This window comes from Chlorocebus sabaeus, chromosome 10 (genome assembly GCF_047675955.1).
Source record: "Chlorocebus sabaeus isolate Y175 chromosome 10, mChlSab1.0.hap1, whole genome shotgun sequence".
Classification (NCBI taxonomy): Eukaryota; Metazoa; Chordata; class Mammalia; order Primates; family Cercopithecidae; genus Chlorocebus; species Chlorocebus sabaeus.
In genome coordinates, this window is record NC_132913.1 from 83,937,019 (window position 1) to 83,961,492 (window position 24,474).

The 24,474-nt window shown below is 37.2% G+C and overlaps 1 protein-coding gene across 8 annotated transcripts in view; it reads left to right on the forward strand.

Moving 5' to 3' along the window:
* Positions 1 to 24,474, forward strand: part of CCDC150 (coiled-coil domain containing 150) — a 95,286-nt gene that overhangs the window by 58,835 nt on the left and 11,977 nt on the right. For 7 of the 8 annotated variants that reach the window (XM_007965721.3, XM_038001820.2, XM_038001821.2 and 4 more), the window contains 6 exons: positions 3,316 to 3,399; positions 14,736 to 14,843; positions 21,045 to 21,173; positions 22,012 to 22,181; positions 23,085 to 23,178; positions 24,018 to 24,187. In XM_007965721.3, the coding sequence (XP_007963912.1) occupies positions 3,316 to 3,399; positions 14,736 to 14,843; positions 21,045 to 21,173; positions 22,012 to 22,181; positions 23,085 to 23,178; positions 24,018 to 24,187 (755 nt within the window). Of the gene's footprint in view, positions 1 to 3,315; positions 3,400 to 14,735; positions 14,844 to 15,761; positions 16,293 to 21,044; positions 21,174 to 22,011; positions 22,182 to 23,084; positions 23,179 to 24,017; positions 24,188 to 24,474 lie in introns of those variants that run through there. The other variant, XM_038001824.2, reaches the window with a different exon arrangement.

Genomic DNA, 24,474 nt, shown 5'->3' on the forward strand with positions numbered 1-24,474 from the left:
AAATAATCAAAAACTTTAAAAAATGCTTACAATCTGCTTATAAAATAGCTTTACCAAGATGCCAGTATCCTACTGGTTTTGTGTATTCTTCTAACAGCTTCTGCTAACTTGTACAGCTCACGTGGATTTAAAAATGATTTTAGAAATAATTTGGTGGCTTACTGTTGATCTTTGGCAACCTATCTTTCATATCTTAAGATAATTCTTCCTATTTTTACTTTCTGCCTTTCCAAAGAGTGCTATCTTTGTGTTTCTGAGTTAGAATTGATATTCTAATGCTTGGTATTTTTCTCTGTATGATGTTTCTCAAATGATTCCCCAGTTTCTGTTTTGCTCTATATACTAATCATGTTTATAGTATATTACCAAGAGTATTTAAGCAAAAGTTAATTTCAGTTCAGTCTTCTATAACTCAGAACCTGAGATATTCACTTATTTAAGTGTTTTCTAATTCCCGATCTCCTGTACAGGTACAGGGTCTATTTAATTTGTAAACAGTAATTTAAGTAACTGCCTTAACATCCACTTTCCCTTAGCAACTTGGAACAATTTTTCTGTGTGTGTCATAATATTTAAATAAGTGAACCTTTGTCAAATATTACCACATTTTGATTTTGCTCAATTTTCATTTAGTACATTAGCACTCTCTTTGGTGGCATAATGGGAAAATTATTATTTTAAAAGTATATTTAAAAGATTAATGGAAGTTCTTCATGCCTTTGCCTGAAAGAGGGAATTATGTTGATGGGGAAAAAGCACCATTATTTTTTAAATTTCTGGTCACCTTTTATAGAAGACCCAGATAATTTAAATTATTCTTTAAAAAAAAACCTTTCTCCATTTCAAGAAGATAGTTATTTTTGAGTGTTTAGTATTTGTTAGAGATAGCATACTTTAGGTTAACTCTAGTTCTTGTTTTTTTATATGTTCTTACCTATGCTTTACAGCACACTGAGACATCTTAATTTGTAGAAGTTTGAATCGAATTTTAAATAATTAAGCTTTTATTGTTATTGTAGCTTTGCTTTTGTGGTATTATTGATCATCCTTACAATTTATTTGCTGCTGAAAACTTGGTCAACATAATCCTAAATTGTAATGTTACATTCATGGAATGATTTTGCATCATAGATCCTAAAATAGATAATATTTTGGCAAAGAGGACTGTGTTTTCCACAGATAGAAAATTAATTGATGATGAGCTGATTTTGGGATAATATATTTATCATCACCAGTTTCCTGTTTATTGATAGCAGTCTACATTTTCCTCAGGTTATTTTGAAACCAATACTCTACTGGTCTAAATGCTTTTTTAAATATATTTTCCTTTGCTTTACTGGGAGCAACACAGTAATTTTTAAAACTTTTAAAAACTGAATTATGAATATGTATAATAATGTATGAAATAAATATTCTGACAGGACAAATACTTGGTCTAATAGTTAATAATCCACCAAAGCCTAATATTGGGTATAAGTTTTTATGTTAAAGGTGTATGATTTTAGGGTAGATGGTGTACAAGGGCTAATTCTTTATGGCTTTTCCATTGGTTTTTATCAAGTGTTGAATGTCAAAAATGAAAATTCTTCTAGCCAAGGCAACTACTAAGGAGAAAACAATGCTCCAGACTACTATAACTTTTTTTTTTTTTTTTTAAAGGAGATGGGGGTCTTGCTGTGTCTTCCAGGCTGGAGTGCAATAGCACCATCATGGCTCACTGTAGCCTCCACCAGCTGGGTTCAAGCCATTCTCCCTCCTCAAACTCTCAAGTAACTAGGACTAAAGGCATGCACCACTGTGCCCAGCTAATTTTTTAATGTTTTGTAGAGACAGGGTCTTACTATGTTGACCAGACTGGTCTTGAATTCCTGGCCTCAAGTGATGCTCCCACCTCAGCCACCTAAAGTGCTGGGATTGCAGGTGTGAGCCACTGTGCCCAGCTTAGTGTGCCTTCTCATAGAAAATATTTTGAACAGAGGAAAATATGAGTTACAGATTATAGTAATCTAGTTTGGAATGTGTTTTTGCTTTATTTAGAAGCGTGTGTGGTAGGTTCACACACTTAAAGGATATTACAAAGTGGTGACTAAAAAATAGCTGTAATCATGTTGGAGGTAGTGAGGAATATCTCTTATGTAAATTAATACATGGGTTTTATCTTTATCAGCTTACCTAAAATTGAACATAAAACAAAAGTCTAAAATTCTTTGTCTTAAAATGCCTAAAAGGCACTCTGTTATTCACAGAATAAGCAAATATAAACCAGAAATAGTGAATGATGTCAATATAAGATACTTACCAACATTAATAAGACTTTGAACTTAAGATTTACTGCAAATGATCCATAGTGCAGCTAGTTAGCTTATGAGTGATTAAGAGTTTGTGTCTTCAGTCACATTTGCTTTGTGTGAACTTAAGATTTACTGCAAATGATCCATAGTGCAGCTAGTTAGCTTATGAGTGATTAAGAGTTTGTGTCTTCAGTCACATTTGCTTTGTGTGCATTATCTCCACATTTGGTTTATGAAGGTGATTTTGACATATGGCAATATTTCCTGTTATTAAGATATAGCACTGGCATTGATTGTGAAGAGTGAAAATTTCCATGTTCAATCACTTAATGGTGCCCCTTATATAAAGAAAGTACCAATATGGCCCCAAATTTAAATTTTGTACTTATTTTTTCTGATATAGTCTGAGAACAACAGGATATGAAAAAATAACTGTCATTATTAAAGGCTGTTTGAATAATGAAAATATGTAATTTCATAAAATATGGAACCTTTGATAATGTTTGCCCCAGATAATACTGTGTTGAGTATTTGATCAGACAATGAGTTTGAGTCTCCAGTAAACATTTATTTTGTTTCTGAGATTTATCTAAACTGCTTTTTACCATAGTAAGTGAGGTGCCTTCTGCTGTCAGTGGTCCTGGTCACTTGCAGCTGCTGTTTCCGTAAAGAACTGTGTAATGCTCCACAGACTACCTGCAGTCACTGATACAACCACACCACATCCGTGTTGGGTCACAACTACAAAGGAGTAACTGACATAACAAAAAAAGAGTTAATATACAAAACCAACCAACTCTGGTACTCTTAAGGCTTCATGCTTTTATTAGCAGTCTTCTGTACATGTTGCATATTAGCCCTGTGATCACCTATGTAGGGAAAGACTAAAAGCAGCAGTAGCAAATAGATAGGAATCTTGATCTTATGATGATAGAAATGGTAAGGATGTAAATAAGTGTTTAAAAATGAAAATGGTTATTCTTTTTATGCCTAGAGATTCTGATGCCTGTGTTTGCCTTATCAGCTTGCCCAACAGAAGGTGGAAAAAATCTTGGGAAAAATTACTGAAAGTAAAAATAAACTGGCCTATGAAAAGGGAAAACTCCAGGTATGAGATTTATTTTCTGATTTTTCTTGTCTGAATTTTAAAAATACCAATTATCAAATTAAATATTGCTAGATTTTGAGAATACCTAGCTCTGTCATTTACTAAGTCTGTAGTCTCTGGACATCCCTAAGTTTGTGGCCTCATCGATAGCCAGGTGACTTCTATTTACATTCCGTAGTTGCTGAAACCTAAAATTGTGAAGCCAAAACCCATTCTGTGACTACTTGAAGCTTTATTGTAATCATTTTATGTGTGGTCATTCCCTGAGAATGTAGAAAGCCTATACCTCTTTTTGCTGAATTTTTAAAACACATTTCTAAAAAGAAAAAAACCTGGAAACAGACTCAGAGGCAATTGAGTGAATGTGATGATACTGTTCTTTTGCTGCCTGTGGGTTTTGTCCCTATGGTACCCCAGAGCAGGAAGCCTGAAACTGATACAGGTAAGCTTTGACTTAAACTAACTCCAGTGGAAACACTGAAATCCAAATCAGTGGTGCTAAGTCTTAGCTATACATTAGAATCATTGGGCAGTTTTTAAAATTCCTCGTGCTGGGAAGTGTATAATATCTGCCACTTACTTTGAAATGCAACATAGAAAAAATAGGTTGATGGATGGAGAGAGGAAATGATAAATGGATAGATATGTGATAAGCAAATAAAAGAATATTAATGGTAGAATTTGGATGGGATGGTTGGTGTATGCATGTTCACAGTAAAATTCTTTCCATTTTCCTGTACGTTTAAAACATTTTATAAAATGTTGAGGGAGGCTGTGCATGGTGGTTCAAGCCTGTTTCCAACACTTTGGGAGGCTGAGGCAGTAGAATGGCTCGAGGCCAGGAGTTTGAGACCAGCCTGGGCAATATAGCAAGACCCTATCTCTACAAAAAAATAAATAAAAATTAGGCAAGCATGATGGCAAGTGCCTGTAATCCCAGCTACTTGGGAGGCTCAGGTGGAAGCCCCAAGTGGGAGGATCACTTGAGCCCAGGATTTGGAGGCTATGGTGAGTTATGATCATGCCGTTGCACTCTTGCCTAGGTAATAAAGTGAGACCCTGTTTCTAGAAAAAAATGTAGGGGGGAAATTCCCATGACTAGAATTGCACCCCAGAGCAATTAAATCAAAATCTCAGGGGATAGTTCCTCGACTAAAGTGCTGTGTGTGTGTGTGTGTGTGTGTATGTGTGTGTGTGTTTGTGTGATGAGGTCTTGCTCTGTGATCCAGGCTGGAGCGCAGTGGTGCAATGGGCTGGCTGCAGCCTTTGCCTTCTCCTCAGTCACCCAAGGAGCTGGGATTCAGGTGTGCAGCACCATACCCAGCTAAGTTTTTTCGTATTTTTGGTTTGTCCATGGAGATAGGGTTTCTCCAAGTAGCCCAGGCTGGTCTCGAACTCCTGAGCTCAAGCAATCTGCCTGCTTTGGCCACCCAAAGTGGTGGGATTACAAGTGACTTCAGTACTTTTTAAAGCTTCTCAGATGATTCCAATGTTGCAACCATAGCTGAGGCCCGCTGGACTAAATAGTATGAAGTGAAGCCCAGTTAGGCTTGGCAACTGTCTTAGTCTGTTTTCTGTTGCTATAACAGAATATCTGAGATTGGGTAATTTGTAAATTAAAGAAGTTTATTTGGCTCATGATTCTGGAGGCTGGGAAGTCCAGGATCATACAGCCTATCTGTGAACACCTCATGCTGCCTCATGTCATGGCAGAAAGCAGACAGGAGAGTGGGTGTTTGCAAAGAGACCAAACACAAGAGGCAGCCTCACTTTATAACAACCCAAGAGCAAGAACTTACTCACCCCTGTGAGACTGCATTAACCCTCCATGAGAGCAGATCCCTCATTACCCAGATACCTCTTAGAGATCCCACTACCTCTCAACATTTAATTATATCAGCAGTTAAATTGCAGCATGAGTTTTGGCAGGGTCAAACCACATCCAGATAATAGCAGCAACTATGGAGCTTATTTGATAAGTAATCTCACTAGAGGTTTGCCAAACACATCAGCATTAACCTCATCCTCATCTACTCAAAGGGTTTACCATAGGGTTAGCAGACAGGATGGGGCCCAGAAATAGCAGGCCAAAAGGTAGTTGATAAGCCATGCTTGTGGAACAATATATTACTAGAACAATAAAAAGAACTGCAATAAAAAGAATTACTAGAACACCTATTAATATTAATATTTTCCAGAGGTCGCGATGCATTTAAATATTATCTACATTTGTGTGACTGTGGAAAGGTCTTACTTATCTTGAGTTTCATCTTAATCATCTATAAAATGAGGAGGATAAGTACACCTCTCTTATCTACTTCTCATTGGGAAATATAGGCTCCATTACAGGCAGAGTGTATACATCTTTACAGGCATAAAATAACTTTCCCCTTTGTGAAATGAATGATCTCATTAGAGGCTATGACCCATGACTTTAACCTTTTTTTAGCTTTTCCAAGAAAAATGAAATACATTATTAAATATATAAGACAAATCCCAGGCCCTCATGACAGACTTAAAGCCAAATTTTGACTGGGAATGAAATATATTTTATAATTTATGAATGGGTCTAATATTATCTGACCTTTTAAACCTCAACCATGCAATCTTAGAAATTATCCAGATTCTGTGTAATCATAAGGGAAATAACGTGCCTTTTGGTGTTCATATTCCTATAATAAGAGTTTAAGATTTTTGATAGTCTTTGAAGAAACACTTTTTGAACTATTGTGAACTATTGATTCATTGGTATTTTTATGTCAGGTCTTGGACTGCTGCATTCCAAAAGCACTGACTTCATCAGCTCTAGGGAAAGTGCTCTTGGAGCACATAACTCTTACAAGACAATTTAAAGGAAGAGCTGTATACTAAACTTAGTCAAAACAGTAGTCTTCTGTGTGTTCTCACTCAACTGGATTAGAATGGATTGAAAATATACATAGGAATTGTATTTGGTAAAAGATTACATTTTCAAAATCAGCTTGTTAATGAATGATATAAATACTGGATTTTGTGTGTTAATTTAGACTGTATTGGAAACTGCTGCCTCATGTTCAAACATGGTTTGAACTTCCTTTTCAGTGCTGTACAGTATTCTATTATGTAAATATGCCACAATGTATTTATTCTTCTGTTGATGGATAATCAGCTAGTTTCTAATTGCTTGCAAACAGTACCAATGATGATATGATGAATTTTTGTACCGGTCTCCTTATATACAGAAGATTCTCTCAGCTAAATATAATTCTTAGGAGTAGAATTCCTGGGTTTTAGGATGTGCATATCCTGAATTTTACTAGATTTTGTTATATTTCCCCTTACTAAAAGTAGTTAAGCCAGTTTTAAAAATCAGTATTTTTTTAATTATACTTGAAGTTCTAGGGTACATGTGCACAACCTGCAGCTTTGTAACATAGGTATACATGTGCCATGTTGGTTTGCTGCACCCATTAACTCATCATTTACATTAGGTATTTCTCCTAATTCCATCCCTCCCCCTGCACCCCACCCCACGACAGGCCCTGGGGTATCATGTTCCCTGCCCAGTGTCCAAGTGTTCACATTGTTCAGTTCCCACCTATGAGTGAGAACATGGGGTGTTTGGTTTTCTGTCCTTGCGATAGTTTGCTCAGAATGATGGTTTCCAGTTGCATCCATGTCCCTGCAAAGGACATGAACTCATCATTTTTTATGGCTGCATAGTATTCCATGGCATATATCTGCCACATTTTCTTAATACAGTCTATGAACATTTGGGTTAGTTCCAAGTCTTTGCTATTGTAAATAGTGCTGCAATAAACATACGTGTGCATGTGTCTTTATAGTAGCATAATTTATAATCTTTTGGGTATATACCCAGTAATGGGATGGCTGGGGCAAATGGTATTTTTAGTTCTAGATCCTTGAGGAATCACCACATTGTCTTCCACAATGGTTGAACTAGTTTACACTTCCACCAACAGTGTAAAAGCATTTCTATTCCTCCACATCCTCTCCAGCATCTGCTGTTCTGACTTTTTAATGATGGCCATTTTAACTGGTGTGAGATGGTATGTCATTGTGGTTTTGATTTGCATTTCTCTGATCAGTGATGATGAACATTTTTTCATGTGTCTGTTGGCTGCATAAATGTCTTCTTGAGAAGTGTCTGTTCATATCCTTTCCCACTTTTTTTTTTTTTTGAGACGGAGTCTCCCTCTGTCACCCAGGCTGGAGTGCAGTGGCCAGATCTCAGCTCACTGCAAGCTCTGCCTCCCGGGTTTACGCCATTCTCCTGCCTCAGCCTCCCGAGTAGCTGGGACTACAGGCGCCCACCACCTCGCCCAGCTAGTTTTTTGCATTTTTTAGTACAGACGCGGTTTCACCGGGTTAGCCAGGATGGTCTCGATCTCCTGACCTTGTGATCCACCTGTCTCAGCCCTCCAAAGTGCTGGGATTACAGGCTTGAGCCACCGCGCCTGGCCCCTTTCCCACTTTTTGATGTTTTTTTTTTTTTTCTTGTAAATTTGTTGAAGTTCTTTGTAGATTCTGGATATTAGCCCTCTGTCAGATGGGTAGATTGCAAAAATTTTCTCCCATTCTGTAGGTTGCTTGTTCACTCTGATAGTTTCTTTTGCTGTGCAGAAGCTCTTTAGTTTAATTAGATCCCATTTGTCAATTTTGGCTTTTGTTGCCATTGCTTTTGGTGTTTTAGTCATGAAGTCCTTGCCCATGCCTGTGTCCTGAATGGTATTGCCTAGGTTTTCTTTAAGGGTTTTTATGGTTTTAGGTCTAACATTTAAGTCTTTAATCCATCTTGAATTAATTTTTATATAAGGTGTAAGGAAGTTTCCGCTTTCTACGTATGGCTAGTCAGTTTTCCCAGCACCATTTATTAAATAGGGAATTCTTTCCGTGTTTCTTGTTTTTGTCAGGTTTGTCAAAGATCAGATGGTTGTAAATGTGTGTTGTTATTTCTGAGGGCTCTGTTCTGTTTCATTGGTCTATATCTCTGTTTTGGTACCAGTACCATGCTGTTTTGGTTACTGTAGCCTTGTAGTATAGTTTGAAGTCAGGTAGCATGATGCCTCCAGCTTTGTTCTTTTGGCTTAGGATTTTGCAATGTGGGCTCCTTTTTGGTTTCATATGAACTTTAAAGTAGTTTTTCCCAATTCCGTGAAGAAAGTCATTGGTAGCTTGATGGGGATGGCACTGAATCTATGAATTACCTTGGGCAGTATGGCCATATGGCAGTATGGAAGAACAAATGTTCTTCCACTTGTTTGTGTCCTCTTTTATTGCATTGAGCAGTGGTTTGCAGTTCTCCTTGAAGAGGTCCTTCACATCCCTTGTAAGTTGGATTCCTAGGTATTTTATTCTCTTTGTAGCAGTTGTGAATGGGAGTTCACTCATGATTTGGCTGTTTGTCTGTTATTGGTGTATAGGAATGCTTGTGATTTTTGCACTTTGATTTTGTATCCTGAGACTTTACTGAAGTTGCTTATCAGCTTAAGGAGATTTTGGGCTGACACAATGGGGTTTTCTAAATATACAATCATGTCATCTGCAAACAGGGACAATTTGACCTCCTCTTTTCCTAATTGAATAGCCTTTATTTCTTTCTTTTGCCTGATTGCCCTGGCTAGTACTTATAGTTGAATACAGTTGAACTTACTATGTTGAATAGGAGTGGTGAGAGAGGGTGTCCCTGTCTTGTGCCAGTTTCAAAGGGAATGCTTCCAGTTTTTGCCCATTCAGCATGATATTGGCTGTGGGTTTTTCATAAATAGCTCTTATTATTTTGAGATAACGTTCCATCAGTACCTAGCTTATTGAGAGTTTTTAGCATGAAGGGTTGTTGAATTTTGATGAGAGCCTTGTCTGCATCTATTGAGATAATCATGTGGTTTTTTTGTTGGTTCTGTTTATGTGATGGATTAAGTTTATTGATTTGTGTATGTTGAACCAGCCTTGCATCCCAGGGATGAAGCCAACTTGATTGTGGTGGATAAGCTTTTTGATGTGCTGCTGGATTCAGTTTGCCAGTATTTTATTGGCAAAATACTGGATTCCTTCTTTTTCTATATTTTGGATTAGATTCAGAAGGAATGGTACCAGCTCGTCTTTGTTTGCCAGTATTTTATTGAGGATTTTCACATCAATGTTCATCAGGGATATTGGTCTAAAATTCTCTTTTTTTATTGTGTCTCTGACAGGCTTTGGTATCAGGATGATGCTGGCCGTATAAAATGAGTTAGGTCGGATTCCCTCTTTTTCTGTTGATTGCGATAGTTTCAGAAGGAATGGTATGAGCTCCTCTTTGTACCTCTGGTAGAATTCGGCTGTGAATCCGTCTGGTCCGGACTTTTTCTGGTTGGGAAGCTATTAATTATTGTCTCAATTTCAGAGCCTGTTATTGGTCTATTCGGATATTCAACTTCTTCCTGGTTTAGTCTTGGGAGAGTGTTTGTGTCCACGAATTTATCCATTTCTTCTAGATTTTCTGGTTTATTTGTGTAGAGGTGTTTATAGTATTCTCTGATGGTAGTTTGTATTTCTGTGGAATTGGTGGTGATATCCCCTTTATCATTTTTTTATTGTGTCTATTTGATTCTTCTGTCTTTTCTTCTTTATTAGTCTCGCTAGTGGTCTATCAATTTCGTTGATCTTTTCAAAAAACCAGCTCCTGGATTCATTGATTTTTTTTGAAGGGTTTTTTGTGTCTCTGTCTCCTTCAGTTCTGCTCTAATCTTAGTTAGATTTTGAATTTGTTTGCTCTTGCTTCTCTAGTTCTTTTAATTGTGATGTTAGGATGTTGATTTTAGATCTTTCCTGCTTTCTCTTGTGGGCATTTAGTGCTATAAATTTCCCTCTACACACTGTTTTAAATGTGTCCCAGAGATTCTGGTATGTTGTGTCTTTGTTCTCATTGGTTTCAAAGAGCATCTTTATTTCTGCCTTAATTTTGTTATGTACCCAGTAGTCATTCAGGAGGAGCAGGTTGTTCAGTTTCCATGTAATTGTGTGGTTTTGAGTGAGTTTCTTAATGCTAAGTGCTAATTTGATTATACTGTCGTCAGAGAGACAGTTTGTTGTGATTTCTGTTCTTTTACATTTGCTGAGGAGTGCTTTACTTCCAACTATGTGGTCAGTTTTGGAATAAGTGTGATGTGGTGCTGAGAAGAATGTATATTCTGTTGATTTGGCGTGGAGAGTTCTGTAGATGCCTATTAAGTCTGCGTGGTGCAAAGCTGAGTTCAAGTCCTGGATATCCTGGTTAACCTTCTGTCTCACTGATCTGTTGAATATCAACAGTAGGGGGTTAAAGTCTCCCACTATTATTGAGTGGGAATCTAAGTCTCTTTATAGGTCTCTAAGAACTTGCTTTATGAATCTGGGTGCTTCTGTATTGGGTGCATATATATTTAGGATAATTAGCTCTTCTTGTTGAATTGATCCCTTTACCATTATGTAATGGCCTTCTTTGTCTCTTTTGATCTTTGTTGGTTTAAAATTTGTTTTATCAGAGACTAGGATTGCAACCCCCGCTTTTTCTTAGTTTCCATTTGCTTGGTAGATCTTCCTCCATCCCTTTATTTTGAGTCTGTGTGTGTCTCTGAGTGTGAGGTGGGTCTCCTGAATACAACACACTGATGGGTCTTGACTCTTTATCCGATTTGCCAGTCTGTGTCTTTTAATGGGGCATTTAGCCCATTTACATTTAAGGTTAATGTTGTTATGTGTGAATTTGATCCTGTCATTATGATGTTAGCTGGTTATTTTGGCCATTAGTTGATGCAGTTTCTTCATAGCATTGATGGTCTTTACAATTTGGCATGTTTTTCCAGTGGCTGGTACTGGTCGTTCCTTTCCATGTTTAGTGCTTCCTTCAGGAACTCTTGTAGGGCAGGCCTGGTGGTGACAAAATCTCTCAGCATTTGCTTGTCTGTAAAGGATTTTATTTCTCCTTCGCTTATGAAGCTTAGTTTGGCTGGATATGAAATTCTGGACTGAAAATTCTTTTCTTTAAGAATGTTGAGTATTGGCCTCCACTCTCTTCTGGCTTGTAGAGTTTCTCCAAGAGATCTGCTGTTAGTCTGGTGGGCTTTCCTTTGTGGGTAACCCGACCTTTCTCTCTGACTGCCCTTAACATTTTTTCCTTCATTTCAACCTTGGTGAATCTGACAATTATGCGTCTTGGGGTTGCTCTTCTTGAGGAGTATCTTTGTGGTGGTCTCTGTATATCCTGAATTTGAATGTTGGCCTGTCTTGCTAGGTTGGGGAAGTTCTCTTGGATAATATCCTGAAGAGTGTTTTCCATCTTGGTTCCATTCTCCCTGTCACTTTCAGGTACACCAATCAAACGTATTTGGTCTTTTACGTAGTCCCATATTTCTTGGAGGCTTTGTTCATTTCTTTTTACTCTTTTTTCTCTAAACTTCTCTTCTCACTTTATTTCACTAATTTTTCTTCAATCACTGATACCCTTTCTTCCACTTGATGGAATCGGCTATTGAAGCTTGTGCCTGTGTCACATAGTTCTCATGTCATGGTTTTCAGCTCCATCAGGTCATTTGGTCTTCTCTACACTTTTTTCTAGTTAGCCATTTGTCTAATTTTTTTTTCAAGGTTTTTAGCTTCTTTGCGATGGGTTCGAGCATCCTCCTTTAGCTCAGAGAAGTTTGCTATTACCAACCTTCTGAAGCCTACTTCTGTCAGGTCGTCAAAGTCATTCTCTGTCCAGGTTTATTCCATTGCTGGCGAGGAGCTGTGATCCTTTGGAGGAGAAGCAGCACTCTGGTTTTTAGAATTTTCAGCTTTTCTGCTCTGGTTTCTTCCCATCTTTGTGGTTTTATCTACCTTTGGTCTTTGATGTTGATGACCTACAGATGGAGTTTTCGTGTGGATGCCTTTTTGTTGATGTTGATTCTATTCCTTTCTGTTTGTTAGTTTTCCTTCTAACAGTCAGGTCCCTCAGCTGCAGGTCTGTTGGAGTTTGTTGGAGGTCCACTGCAGACCCTGTTTGCCTGGGTATCACCAGCGGAGGCTGCAGAACAGAAAATATTGCTGCCTGATCCTTCCTCTGGAAGTTTCATCTCAGAGGGACACCCGCCTGTATGAGGTGTCAGTTAGTTGCTACTGGGAGGTGTCTCCCAGTTAGACCACATGGGGGTCAGGGACCCACTTGAGGAGGCAGCCTGTCCGTTCTCCGAGCTCAAACACCATGGATGGAGAACCACTGCTGTCTTCAGAGCTGTCAGACAGGGACGTTCAAGTCTACAGAAGTTTCTGCTGCCTTTTGTTCAGCTGTGCCCTGCCCCCAGAGGTGCAGTCTACAGAGGCAGCAGATCTTGCTGAGCTGTGGTGGGCTCCACCCAGTTTGAGCTTCCCCGACTGCTTTGTTTACCTACTCAAGCCTCAGCAATGGCGGACGCCCCTCCTGCTGCCAGGCTGCTGCCTCACAGGTCGTTCTCAGAGTTCTGCACTAGTAGTGAGCAAGGCTCTGTGGGCGTGGGACCCGCCAAGCCAGGTGCAGGACATAATCTCCTGGTGTGCCATTTGCTAAGACTGTTGGAAAAGCGCAGTATTTGGGCAGGAGTGTCCTGTTTTTCCAGGTGCCGTCTGTCAAGGCTTCCCTTGGATAGAAAAGGGAAATCTCCCCAACCCCTTGTGCTTCCCAGGTGAGGCGATGCCCTGCCCTGCTTCAGCTCACCCTCCGTGGGCTGCACCCACTATCCAACCAGTGCCAGTGAGATGAACCAGGTATCTCAATGGGAAATGCAGAAATCACCTGTCTTCTGTGTCGGGCACGCTGGGAGCTCCAGCCTGGAGCTGTTCCTATTTGACCCTCTGCAACAGAATAGCCTAAAATCAGTATATTTAAGATGGTATGCTAAATACGTGCATTGGAGTTACATGTGTTAACATGGATGAATCTCATAAAACAATACTATATACTGTTTAGGGATACCTATAAATTTATTTTTTAAAGAATAGGAATGATACATTCAGCAAAATAGTTAACCGTAGGATAGAAGGAGATTTGGTTGGGACAGGCTACACAGAAGCTTTCAATTTTAATGGTAATATTTTTTTTAAGTTCAGTGGTGGATAGATGGGATGATGGCATATATGTCTGAAAGATTTCCAGCACTTTTTAAACTGTTTTTAAACATTTGTCAGTTTGAGTTCTTTGGCTTCACTCTAATTTACCATTGGCCCCACCACTTAACCACTGGGATTTCAACATTGTGTTAGCTGCCTGGCTCCTATAAGCAACTGCATTTGTGACCTTAATTTAGAAGTTAGGTAAGTGCTTGGCTTACTTTGTTTTTTTACAGTTAATTTATTGTTGAACTATAGCATGTATACTGAAAAGTACACAGGGCACAGCCTGATGAATTTTTTATAAAGTAAATATAGCAATGTGATCAGCACCCAGATCAAGAAACAGAACATCCCCAACACCCAGTACCCTCTTCCAGTAACTGTCACCCACAAGGCCAATTAACCATCCTGATTTCTAACACCCCATTCAAATTTTAACAGTTGCTGAAAATGTCCAGTAGCTACAGTGAAATAGATGTTTGCACTCTACAGATAGGAAACAAGATATTGAGAGATGGAACAGTTGATTTAAATAAAATTTTGGATGAAAATTTTCCTTATTTAGGGGTAGGTTCAGTAACGTTAATTGTTGTGTGTGAAGCGTTCGGGGATAAGAGGAAGCAAATGTGGAAAAATGCATAATTTGGAGATTTATGAGTATATATTAAATGATTTTGTCCTCCAAAATGGTAATTTTCTTTAAAGAGAGACTTGTGAGTATTGTCTTTGTGAATTAGTTTTATAATTTATACATAATATAATTCAACATGTAAGAATTCCATTCAACTTTTGTCATTTTGTGTCAGTGAAACACAAGACTCTATGCCTGTTCCCCGCCCCTCTCCATTCTTCTGGTCTGATATGTCTGCTTCTTGTACATTGACAGTTCTAATTATACACATTCAGAAGGGTTTTGAACGCCAGGTACCACAATTCAAATATATTAGTCACAAATTTTTGAATTGTATTAGCCACAAAATTCATGAGTCATGTCCATTTGGAAGCCGATAAGCACTAGAAACCAAATGAGTTATCTCAGCACATTTAAATGGCTACAGAGTCTATATTATTTTTTGCATGATTAAACTTGGGATTGCTTTTTGCAAGTTTTAAGGATTCTCTGGAATTTTTTTTTTTTTTTTTTTAACAACTTGACCTTTTTTCCCCCTTCTGGAATATATAAATATGTGTAAATATATATGTTTAAATGTCTTTTTTTTTTTCATTTTTTATTTTTGTTTTTCCTCTAGATAAAAGTTAAACAGCTAGAAGAACAAGTACAGTCTTTTACTGACACCAGCTTACAGAATGATCATCTACGCAAGATGAATAAGTCTCTACAGACTAAATATGCTCAGGTGTGATTAATATCTACAAAAGCGGATTGCTGCTATATTTCATTTTTAAGAAATTGTTTGATGTCTTTTTCCCCACTTTACCATAGAATCCCAGAAAGATAAATATCCTGTCACTTGACTCAATTTAACAAACTTTTTTTCAAGCACCTAGTACATACAAGGTTCTGGTAAGCCTCAGAAATTGTGAAGATACCTGAAGCAGGATTGAGACATTCAACTTGCTTATTATAGTTAGGAAATGTACTCCATAAACTTTATTATGAATAGAAAGTTATGCTTTTCAGAAAAATAGATTGTATTACTGAACATTCATAGGGAGCATGATTATGAGTAGAAGCAGTGAGAAATGCTTTCATAAAGGCAGTGCTTTTTGAACTTGAGCCTTACAAATTTTGGCAGTTGTGAGGAACAAGTATCCTTGTTTTTTTGAATTAAAGGCAAACTCAGAACTCAGTGCCAAGAGGGTACACCTGCAACAAGCAGATGCTCACCTGAAAGAGGTATTGGTAATGAAAGTGCTTGCTTGTCAGCATGGTGGCTCTTGAGGCTAAAAGCCTTTCATAGGTCACATAATATTTTAACAAATGAATAGAAAAAGTTAAGCAAGATAACAGAAACATTTAGTGAAGAACATACATCAGGAAGGTGTTACCAGAAGAAAGTGACTCATTTCAATTATTTACAAATTTAGTATGCATATCATTAGGTTATTTTTAAAATTGTTAACTCTTAATAAAAGCATATTAACTTCTGTGTCTATGATATTTGTGTATCTATACCCCTGGTAACCAAGGAATTAAAATATGTTTTCAAATGGAATACTCATAGGGTTCTAACCACTTGACTGCTGATGAGTGATGAGGTCACAGAGTTGTTAAAGGGCCTCATTAGATGCGCTCTCTAACAGGCGCTCACTGACAGGGAAGTTGGCGTAAGGTCTGTTTCTTTGCTGGGTCATATTTTACAGTGTGATCTCTTCACTCTGAAAGCAGAGAAACACATTTTCAAATATATTTTCCATTACGGCTCCTTCTAGAACACTGTTTGTGTTGTTTCTCCTAGTAAAGTGGCTATTCCTTGAAAAATAGCTATAGGTTTAGCTGTTTTTATTAATAATTGATGATGCCTTTAAGAAAAAGAAAATCTCCAGAGAGGCCTGCATCTTCAAAATCCCCTGAAATCTCTAGGTCCCATGTAAACAGTATAAAGGAGAGAACGTCATCAGTTGGTTTGCCTAGTGTTATTCCAAACTCTACACGCCGTGTGAGCTTTGCACCTAACCTGCCTTCTGTGAAAACATCTCAGGATATTGGAGACTCTAGGATCTCTCTAAAGACTCTTTTGAATGCTATTAAAACCATGGAGGGAAGACTGGAAGGCAAAATAGAGATTCTTGCCTCAAGACCTTTAGTAAATGATGAATCACCAAATTTTCTTAAACGGGACTCGGTAAGTGAAGACCACAAATTAAATCTTCAGGAAATTTTAAATGTATACAAGAATGAAATATTAATCCAGAAAGATAATGCTTGAAGATGTGAGTAACTAGGAAATAAGGTTCTTCACAAACAGAAAAAAGAGTAATATAGATTGAAACCATTATCCTAGCCATCACATAATTAGTTTTAGACATAAAAATTTGACATAACAGTAACTACTGAGTTTTTTATATAATTTTGATTTTTTTTAAAAAGTCAAAATTTCTACCTAATCTTAACATTTGAGCTAAAATGCTTGGATAAAGCCTCATTTTCAAATAGAAATAAATTAATTCAAGAAACCCCAAGAAATTTAACATTGGAAAATATTTTCTTGAGAAAACTTATTAGAGCATTCTTCTTTATCTGATATTTAGAAATAGAAAATACTGTAGCTTCTAGAGTGGGCTACTATTACCGGAAGGAGGGCTGTGAGTGTGAGTTGTCCAGGTCCTTGGCGTTTTGAACAAAGAATTGAACAAAACGCACAAAGTGACAAAGGAAGCAGTGAAAGCAGGGATTAAAGCGATGAAAACTCCATAGGGTGTGGAGTTTTCTGGTTTTCAAGTTTACGAAGTTTTCTGGGTTTTAAGTACACCTTTTGAGGTCCCTATGGATTTGGCCTGTGGCTAATTAAAGGCTGAGGTGAATTGACGCCCTATGCTGATGAAGGGATGGCCCATGCTCGGCCTGTGGCCAATCCAAGGCTCTCTCCCTTTCCATCTGGGACATGGTGGAAGGGGGAGGAGTGTAGGGAGAGTAGTAGCCTTTGATCCTTTGCTACTTGCTGGGGAGATAGAGTTTTTCCTTTTGGTGTAGCTTTTGGAAGTTGGTGTTAATTAGACTTAGGTTCCCTGTCCCCAGACCCAGGTGTTTTCTTTTGATCCAGCTTTGGGAAGTCAGCAAAAATTGGCCTCATTTCCACTGTCCCCAGACCTTGGTGTTTTTCCTTGATTCAGCTTTAGGAAATCAGCATGAATTGGCTTTAAGTTCCCTGCCTCCAAACCCTATTCTCCTGCCTCACTACTATTTAGATGTCTTCTGTAAACATCTAGTGGCACTTTTGCATTTGTATGTGTGTCTATATACATACTGATAAATATACACTTTAAAAACTGGTAGAATTTTAAAAATGATATTCTTGTATACTTTTCTAGAACAAAATTCAGTAGATTATCAGGACCTATAAGTTGCCATCCTTTGCACTTTTCTGGGATCCTTTTCTGTAGAAAAAGTTAAGTATTTTAAATGTTACACGTTCAAGTTTAAGGATGTTTTATGATGTTGAGGTAGATGTGGGGAAAAGACATCCTCCTTTGTTATTATTGGGATTATGAAACAGTACAACTTCCTATGGAGGGCAATTTAGCAATATTTATCACAACTTTGACCCCACAGTTGTCCTTCTAGGACTTTTTCCTACCGATATACTGGCTTGTACACATGACATAAATACAAGGTCACTTACTGAAGTATTGTTGGCTAATAGCAACAGAGGAAGCAACCAAAATCTCATCAATAAGAGACTGGCTAAATAATAGTTTGTATCCATAGTTTTGCAATACTGCTTCAAGATATATACATATATAAAATTAGGTTTAAACAATAAAAGTTCAGAAGAGTATATGTAGTATTTTACTATTTGGATGTAAAAGAGGTGGGGAGATAAAGAATATATACATATGCATTCACTTGTATAAGCATAGACTGTCTAAAATGACCCATAATAAAATGGCAACATTATTTTTGAGGAAGGAAACTGGGTGGCTGGGATGTTTTTCACTTAATCTTTTCGTACTTTAAAAATAATGTGGATGTACTACCTATCCAAAATAGTTTTATGAACGTTTTCTTTTCAACAAAACTGAAAGCAGAGAAAAGATAGTCTTTTCAACAAATGGTGCTGAGATAATTGGATATCCATATATGCAAAAACAAAATATCTTTGCTCCATACCTCACAAAATATATAAAAATTAAAATGGATCATAGATCTAAATGTAAACCCTGAAACTGTAAAACTTTTAGAAGAAAACGTAGGAAGAAATCTTTGTGATCTGGGATTACACAAAGATTTCTTAGATTTGATATCAAAACCATGATCCATAAAGGGACAAAAGCGATAAATTGGAGTTTATCAAAATTGACAACTTATACTCTTCAGAAACATGAAGGTAATGAGGAGACAAGCTACAGACTGGGAAGAATTATTTGCAAATCACATATCTGATTAAGACCTTGTTTCTAGAAGGTATTAAAAATAATTTTTAAAATTTAAATACTAAGAAGAAAACCTAAGAAAAAGAATAGGCAAAAATTTGAACAGATAATTTCTTCAGCAAAGTTATGTGGCTGGTAAGTGCTTGAAAAGAGGTTAAGCATCAGTCATTAGGGAAATGCAAATATAATCACAGTGAGACACTACCACACACCTATTATTAGTACAGCCACTTTAGAAAATAGTTTGGGAATTTCTTTAAAAGTGAAACATACTACCACTATGTGACCCAGTCAGTGCACTACTAAGTATTCACCAAAGACAAGTGAAAGTATGTCTCCACAGAGACTTGTACACAGGTGTTCACAACAGCTGTATTTGTAATAACTTAAAACCAGAACCAACTTAAGTGTCCACCAGGTGAATGGATAACTAAATTTTGATGTCCCTACAATAGAATACTAAGCAACAGAAAGAACTGTTGATACATGCAGCAGATTGAATGACTCTCAAAATAATTACACTGAGTTAAGTTATTCCAAAAAGAGTGCATACAATACAATTCCATATAAAATTCTAGAAAATACAAACTAATCTATTGTGATGGAAAACAGATCAGTGGTTACCTGTGAGAATCAGTATGAGTGTGGGAATAGAGACAGACAGAAGGGGGGAGATTACAAAGGAGCATAAGGAAACTTTTGGAGATGATGGAAATGTTTATATCTTAATTGTTTCAAAGTCTTACGCATGTGTCAAAACTTATCAAAATGCACACTTTAAGTATATGTAGCTTATTGTATGTCAATTATACCTCAGAAAAGGTGTTAAAAAAGAAAAATCATGTATTACCTATTCAAAAATGTATTAAATGTTTAAAGTAACTTTTTTTTTTTTTCTTTTTGAGATAGAGAGTCTCTCTCTGTTGCCAGGCTGGAGTACAGTGGCGTGATCTCAGCTCGGCTCACTGCAACCTCTGCCTCCTGGGTTCAAGCAATTCTCGTGCCTCAGCCTCCCAAGTGACTGGGATTACAGGCTCCCGCCACCACGCCTGGCTAATTTATTTTTTATTTTTATTTTTATTTATTTATTTGTATTTTTAGTAGAGACGGGGTTTCACCATGTTGGCCAGGATGGTCTCCATCTCCTGACCTCATGATCCGCCCACCTCGGCCTCCCAAAGTGCTGGGATTATAGGCGTGAGTCACCATGCCTAGCCTAAAGTAACATTCTTGAAAGGACAGAACTGTAGAAATAGAGAACAAATTACTGTACATCAGTGTACTGTGGGAAAGAAAAGAAAACAAATTAGTGGTTGCCAGAGTACAGGATGAGTTTTTGGAGTTTTTGGAGGGAAGCGCGAATACAGAGATAGCACAAGGGAATTCTTCTTCTCTGGTAATGGAACAGTTCTGTGTCTTGACTGTGGGGGTGGCAGTCATGTGAATATGTAAACAGGATCAAATTGCATGAAACTCTGTGCATACACATGCACACGCATACACACATAGATGAATGAAGGCTGGAAAAATGGCAAAAATGGAATAAATAAGTAATCTAGTTAGTCAAGTTAACAATAGTGTATGCATGTCAATTTCCTGGTTTTGATGTTGAACTACAGCAATATGAGAAGTCAGCAAAAGAAGCAGGATGAAGAGGCCAGGCTTGGTGGCTTACGCCTGTTATCCCAGCACTTTGGGAGGCCGAGTCAGGCAGATCACATGAGGTTAGGAGTTCGAGACCAGCTGACAAACATGGTGAAACCCCTTCTCTACTAAAACTACAAAAATTAGCTTGGCGTGATGTTGCACACCTGTAATCCCAGCTACTTGGGAGGCTGAGGCAGGAGAATCGCTTGATCCTGGGAGGCGGAGGTTGCAGTGAGCCCAGATTATGCCATTGCACTCCAGCCTGGGTGACAGAGCGAAACTCAGTCTCAAAAAAAAAGGATGAAGTATACGTTGGACTCTGCACTATTTTTGCAACACCCTGTGAGCCTAAAATTATCAAATAAAAAGTTTAAAAAGAGTAATATTTAAAATAGTATGATTATCTGAACTGATGGTGTGGCACTACCAAAACTGTTTCAAGGAGGTTCTAATACTGTACTACTTCTAATTAGGATTCATTCTGCTGTAACACTTTTCTTGACATATTTAGTACTTAAACATCTTTGCTTTTATAATGTTTGTACATTTATATTTTCAAAAGGAAGCTAGTCTCATAATAATTTCTTTCCCACTTTACATCTCAGCTTCATAGATAGTCTTATTCTCCCTATTCTTGTGTTTTCATGGAGATTAATATATTAGGTTTGTCTGTGTTTATTCATGCAGATATTTTTATTGTAGTTTCCTTTAAAGAAGTAAGCAGCTAATAAAGATGGGTTTTATTTATAGTAGTGAATAAATATATTTAAACATTTAAAATTTTGTTTCTAAATTTCTACGTCTTATTCTAGTCACTGATTTGTAATGTTATTTATTGTTTCTTTTTTCCTACTTAGGTGAAATCTATTCTTGAAAGAAGTAAGGAGGAGCTGTCCCGAACAGTGAAGTGTCGTAATGCGGCCCTGAAAGAGAGTCAGAAGTTGAAAGAAGACCTCGAGGCTGTGGAGGACAGGGAAAACAAGAAGGCAAGGAATCAGTCCCTTCTGACCGTCTGTCACTGAGAAGAAGCACTTACGAAATCTTTCATGAGCCATATGTTTTGCTTTCTTGCTTCCATTAGTAAGAAAAAGGATTGATCAGGGGAAGATTTCTTTTTTTTAGAGAAAAGATAATTTTAGAATAGTTTAAAATTTTTCCCTTAAAAATACATTATATATATATAAAACTTTCAATTTTTTTTTAACTTTGTCTTAAATACTCAAAAGAGAAAGTTCTAATGTTTTCTATTGAAACACATCTGATCTTGGTAATAATAACCTTTATAGTTATGTTTTATTAATGTGAGATAAGATTTCTGTGATGCTTCCTCCTTAACAGTGTGTGTGCGCGTAGTGGGAATAGAGGTCACATCCCAAACTTCTCTTTGTCAGCAAGTGCTAGGTTTTGTCTCTCTGAGGAGGGCTGTGAGTTACCTCATTCTTCAGCAGCTTCCGCTTTTTCTTAGTCTTTTTTTCTCAGATAATTCTAATGCATTTCAGATGTATTATTCTCACCTGACCCCATCAGAAGTCAGCTGAGAGGCCAGCCTGGCACCACCTCTGTGCTGGTTAATGTGTATGCTGTAACATGACCATAGTTGGGAAGCTGCAGAGTTCACCATAGGATCTGGGTATCAGCTTTTCTTTTTCTCAACAATAACTTAAGAAACCACCTAAAAATAAAATATACTTTAATTATTCCCCCTAGCATCCTACTGTGTCTGCTTGTCTGCTTTCCATACATTTTCTGGCAGTAATGAGATCCACAAGCAGAAGAGTAACCAGAAAGGATCAAATGTCTTTGTGTTGTTTCATTTTCTGTTAGGTGGGAAACTTTCAGCGACAACTGGCAGAAGCTAAAGAAGACAACTGCAAAGTCACAATCATGTTGGAGAATGTGCTGGCTTCTCACAGTAAAATGCAAGGTGCTCTGGAGAAAGTACAAATAGAGCTTGGGCGGAGGGATTCAGAGATTGCAGGCCTCAAGAAAGAAAGGTACCTGTGGTTTTTTCCTGTCATTGGTATTGCTGCATTGTACTAAGGAGCAGTGTCAAGTCAATAAATGAAGTCACTTTACGTAGCTTCCTTTACAAAAAAAAAAAAATTGTAAAATGATATGTTTAAAGAATTACTAAGTTAGAGAAAATTTAAAATTAGAAATAAATATTATTTCCAAAAATTCAAAATGCCCCTATTGTGTAGTGATGTGAAGGAATTTCTAGACTATATATCCTAGAAATTCATTAGCTATACTGTTGTTTTACCCTTGCTTTTTCCACCATGTAAACCTAATTCTGTTCTTGCTTCTACAGAATAGTAATTGTCAAGATAATGGAAACTAAGTACATACTTTAGTTTGAATTAATTATCCATTTATTACTATCCTGTTTCAAGATTAATAATTATTGTAGGTAAATCATCCTGAGAACCACTTCTTGCCATGTTTTATAAGTAAATTCCTTCATAGAATGTTTCAAAAATTAAATAAAATTTCCTTTTATTAATAAAAATGTATTCCTCAGAATAAACAGTCTGAGTTTCATAGGGCATATTGCCTCTATGTTATGAGAGAACAAGTGAGTTTTCTTTTTTCTTTTTTTGCATTACATGTTGTTTATCTTTTAAAAGTTGCCTTTGCATTTTTAAAAAGTCAAGGGAATGGTATTAAAAGTACTATTCACAATAACTTTATAAGTGGCTGTGATATGTAGATGCAAAAATCTCAACAAGCCAATCTTTGTAAAGGCAATATATTTTTTACTAGTGACATTTCCTAGTGATATATACATATGATGCTATTTGAACTTCTTAGAAGAAAAGTGTTCTGTAACTCCCAAATGATATCATTCCTAGATGATTCTTTTCTGTAGTCACTCTTTTTGTGCTTTTTATTTTTAGGGATCTCAATCAACAGAGGGTGCAGAAGCTAGAAGCTGAAGTGGACCAGTGGCAGGCCAGGATGCTTGTCATGGAGGACCAGCACAACAGTGAGGTTGGGGCCAGGCTTTAAAAAATGATAACATTGATATGTTTAGTTTTACTGGGATATTACTGTTTTGGGGAAAATGAAGTGAAACAATCAGGTAAATGTTTTTTTCAATCAAGTCTGAGTTTTGGACAGTGACATATCTACAAATGGGGAATTGACCTGTCTTACAATGAGTCACTTATTGGCAAACCAGTACCACAATAATGACTAATCTCTTTGTCTTATATGGTCTACATTTTTATTCATTTATTAATGCACAAAAAATTTCAGAAGTTAATGGGCTTAGAAAATATAGTCTGTCAGAAACAGCTTGAGTGATCCCACTATTAATAAGGAGTCACCTACACACACATGTGCTCACAGGTATATGTACATACATGCATACGTATCTATACGCACATATGTAAAATACACATGGATAGTTCATAAATAAGGGTTTTTTTCCTGTAAGAATCTATAAGTAACGGTGGACAGGTTTTTTCTTCAAGGGCGTGAGACCAGAAGGTCATAGGATCAGGAAGGGGAATTTAGTTTAAAATTTAAAAAATTAGGATAAATTAAGCTGGGTCTGTTTTCCAAAGCTCTCTGGTGACCAGTGGAGCATGCCCTTCCCATTGCCTTCTAAGTGTTTCCTGAGCAGTGTCTCTAATAAGTTCTCATTCATATATGTATATACATATATATATATATATTCCAGGCACCTGGAATCTTTGCTTCTGGTTCCAACTAATTATTGTTTCGGTGGCACTTGATGATAAAACGTGAGGAGTGTTTACGCAGTGTTATGGACTTCTTGCATCTATCTGTTACAGTGGAATTGAAAACATGCTTCTCTCTTTCAGACTGAATCTCTACAAAAAGCTCTAGATGTAGCTAGAGAAGACAACAGGAAACTTGCTGTGAGTCTGGAACAAGCTCTCCAGACAAATAATCATCTGCAAACAAAGCTAGATCACATTCAAGAGCAACTGGAAAGCAAAGAACTTGAGCGACAGAATTTGGAAACCTTCAAGTAAGAGCAGTGTAGTCACAGTAAAATTAGGGAAGCACCTCTGGAGGAGTAAGTCACATTCACATAAATGGCTCATTCACATAAATCAGTTAAACTCTTTTCTCCTACTTTGCCCTAGTACTTCCAGCAGAGCCATGTTAAGAACCAGGCATAGCTGAGCACCAGCAGATAATAGCTGGCTAGAGCATGATCATTTGACTCTCCTTCTCAGCTCTTCCTTCATCCACTATCTAGCTGCTGCTTTACTCAAAGGTTAAATGAAAACTTAAAGAATATTGATTAGAAGG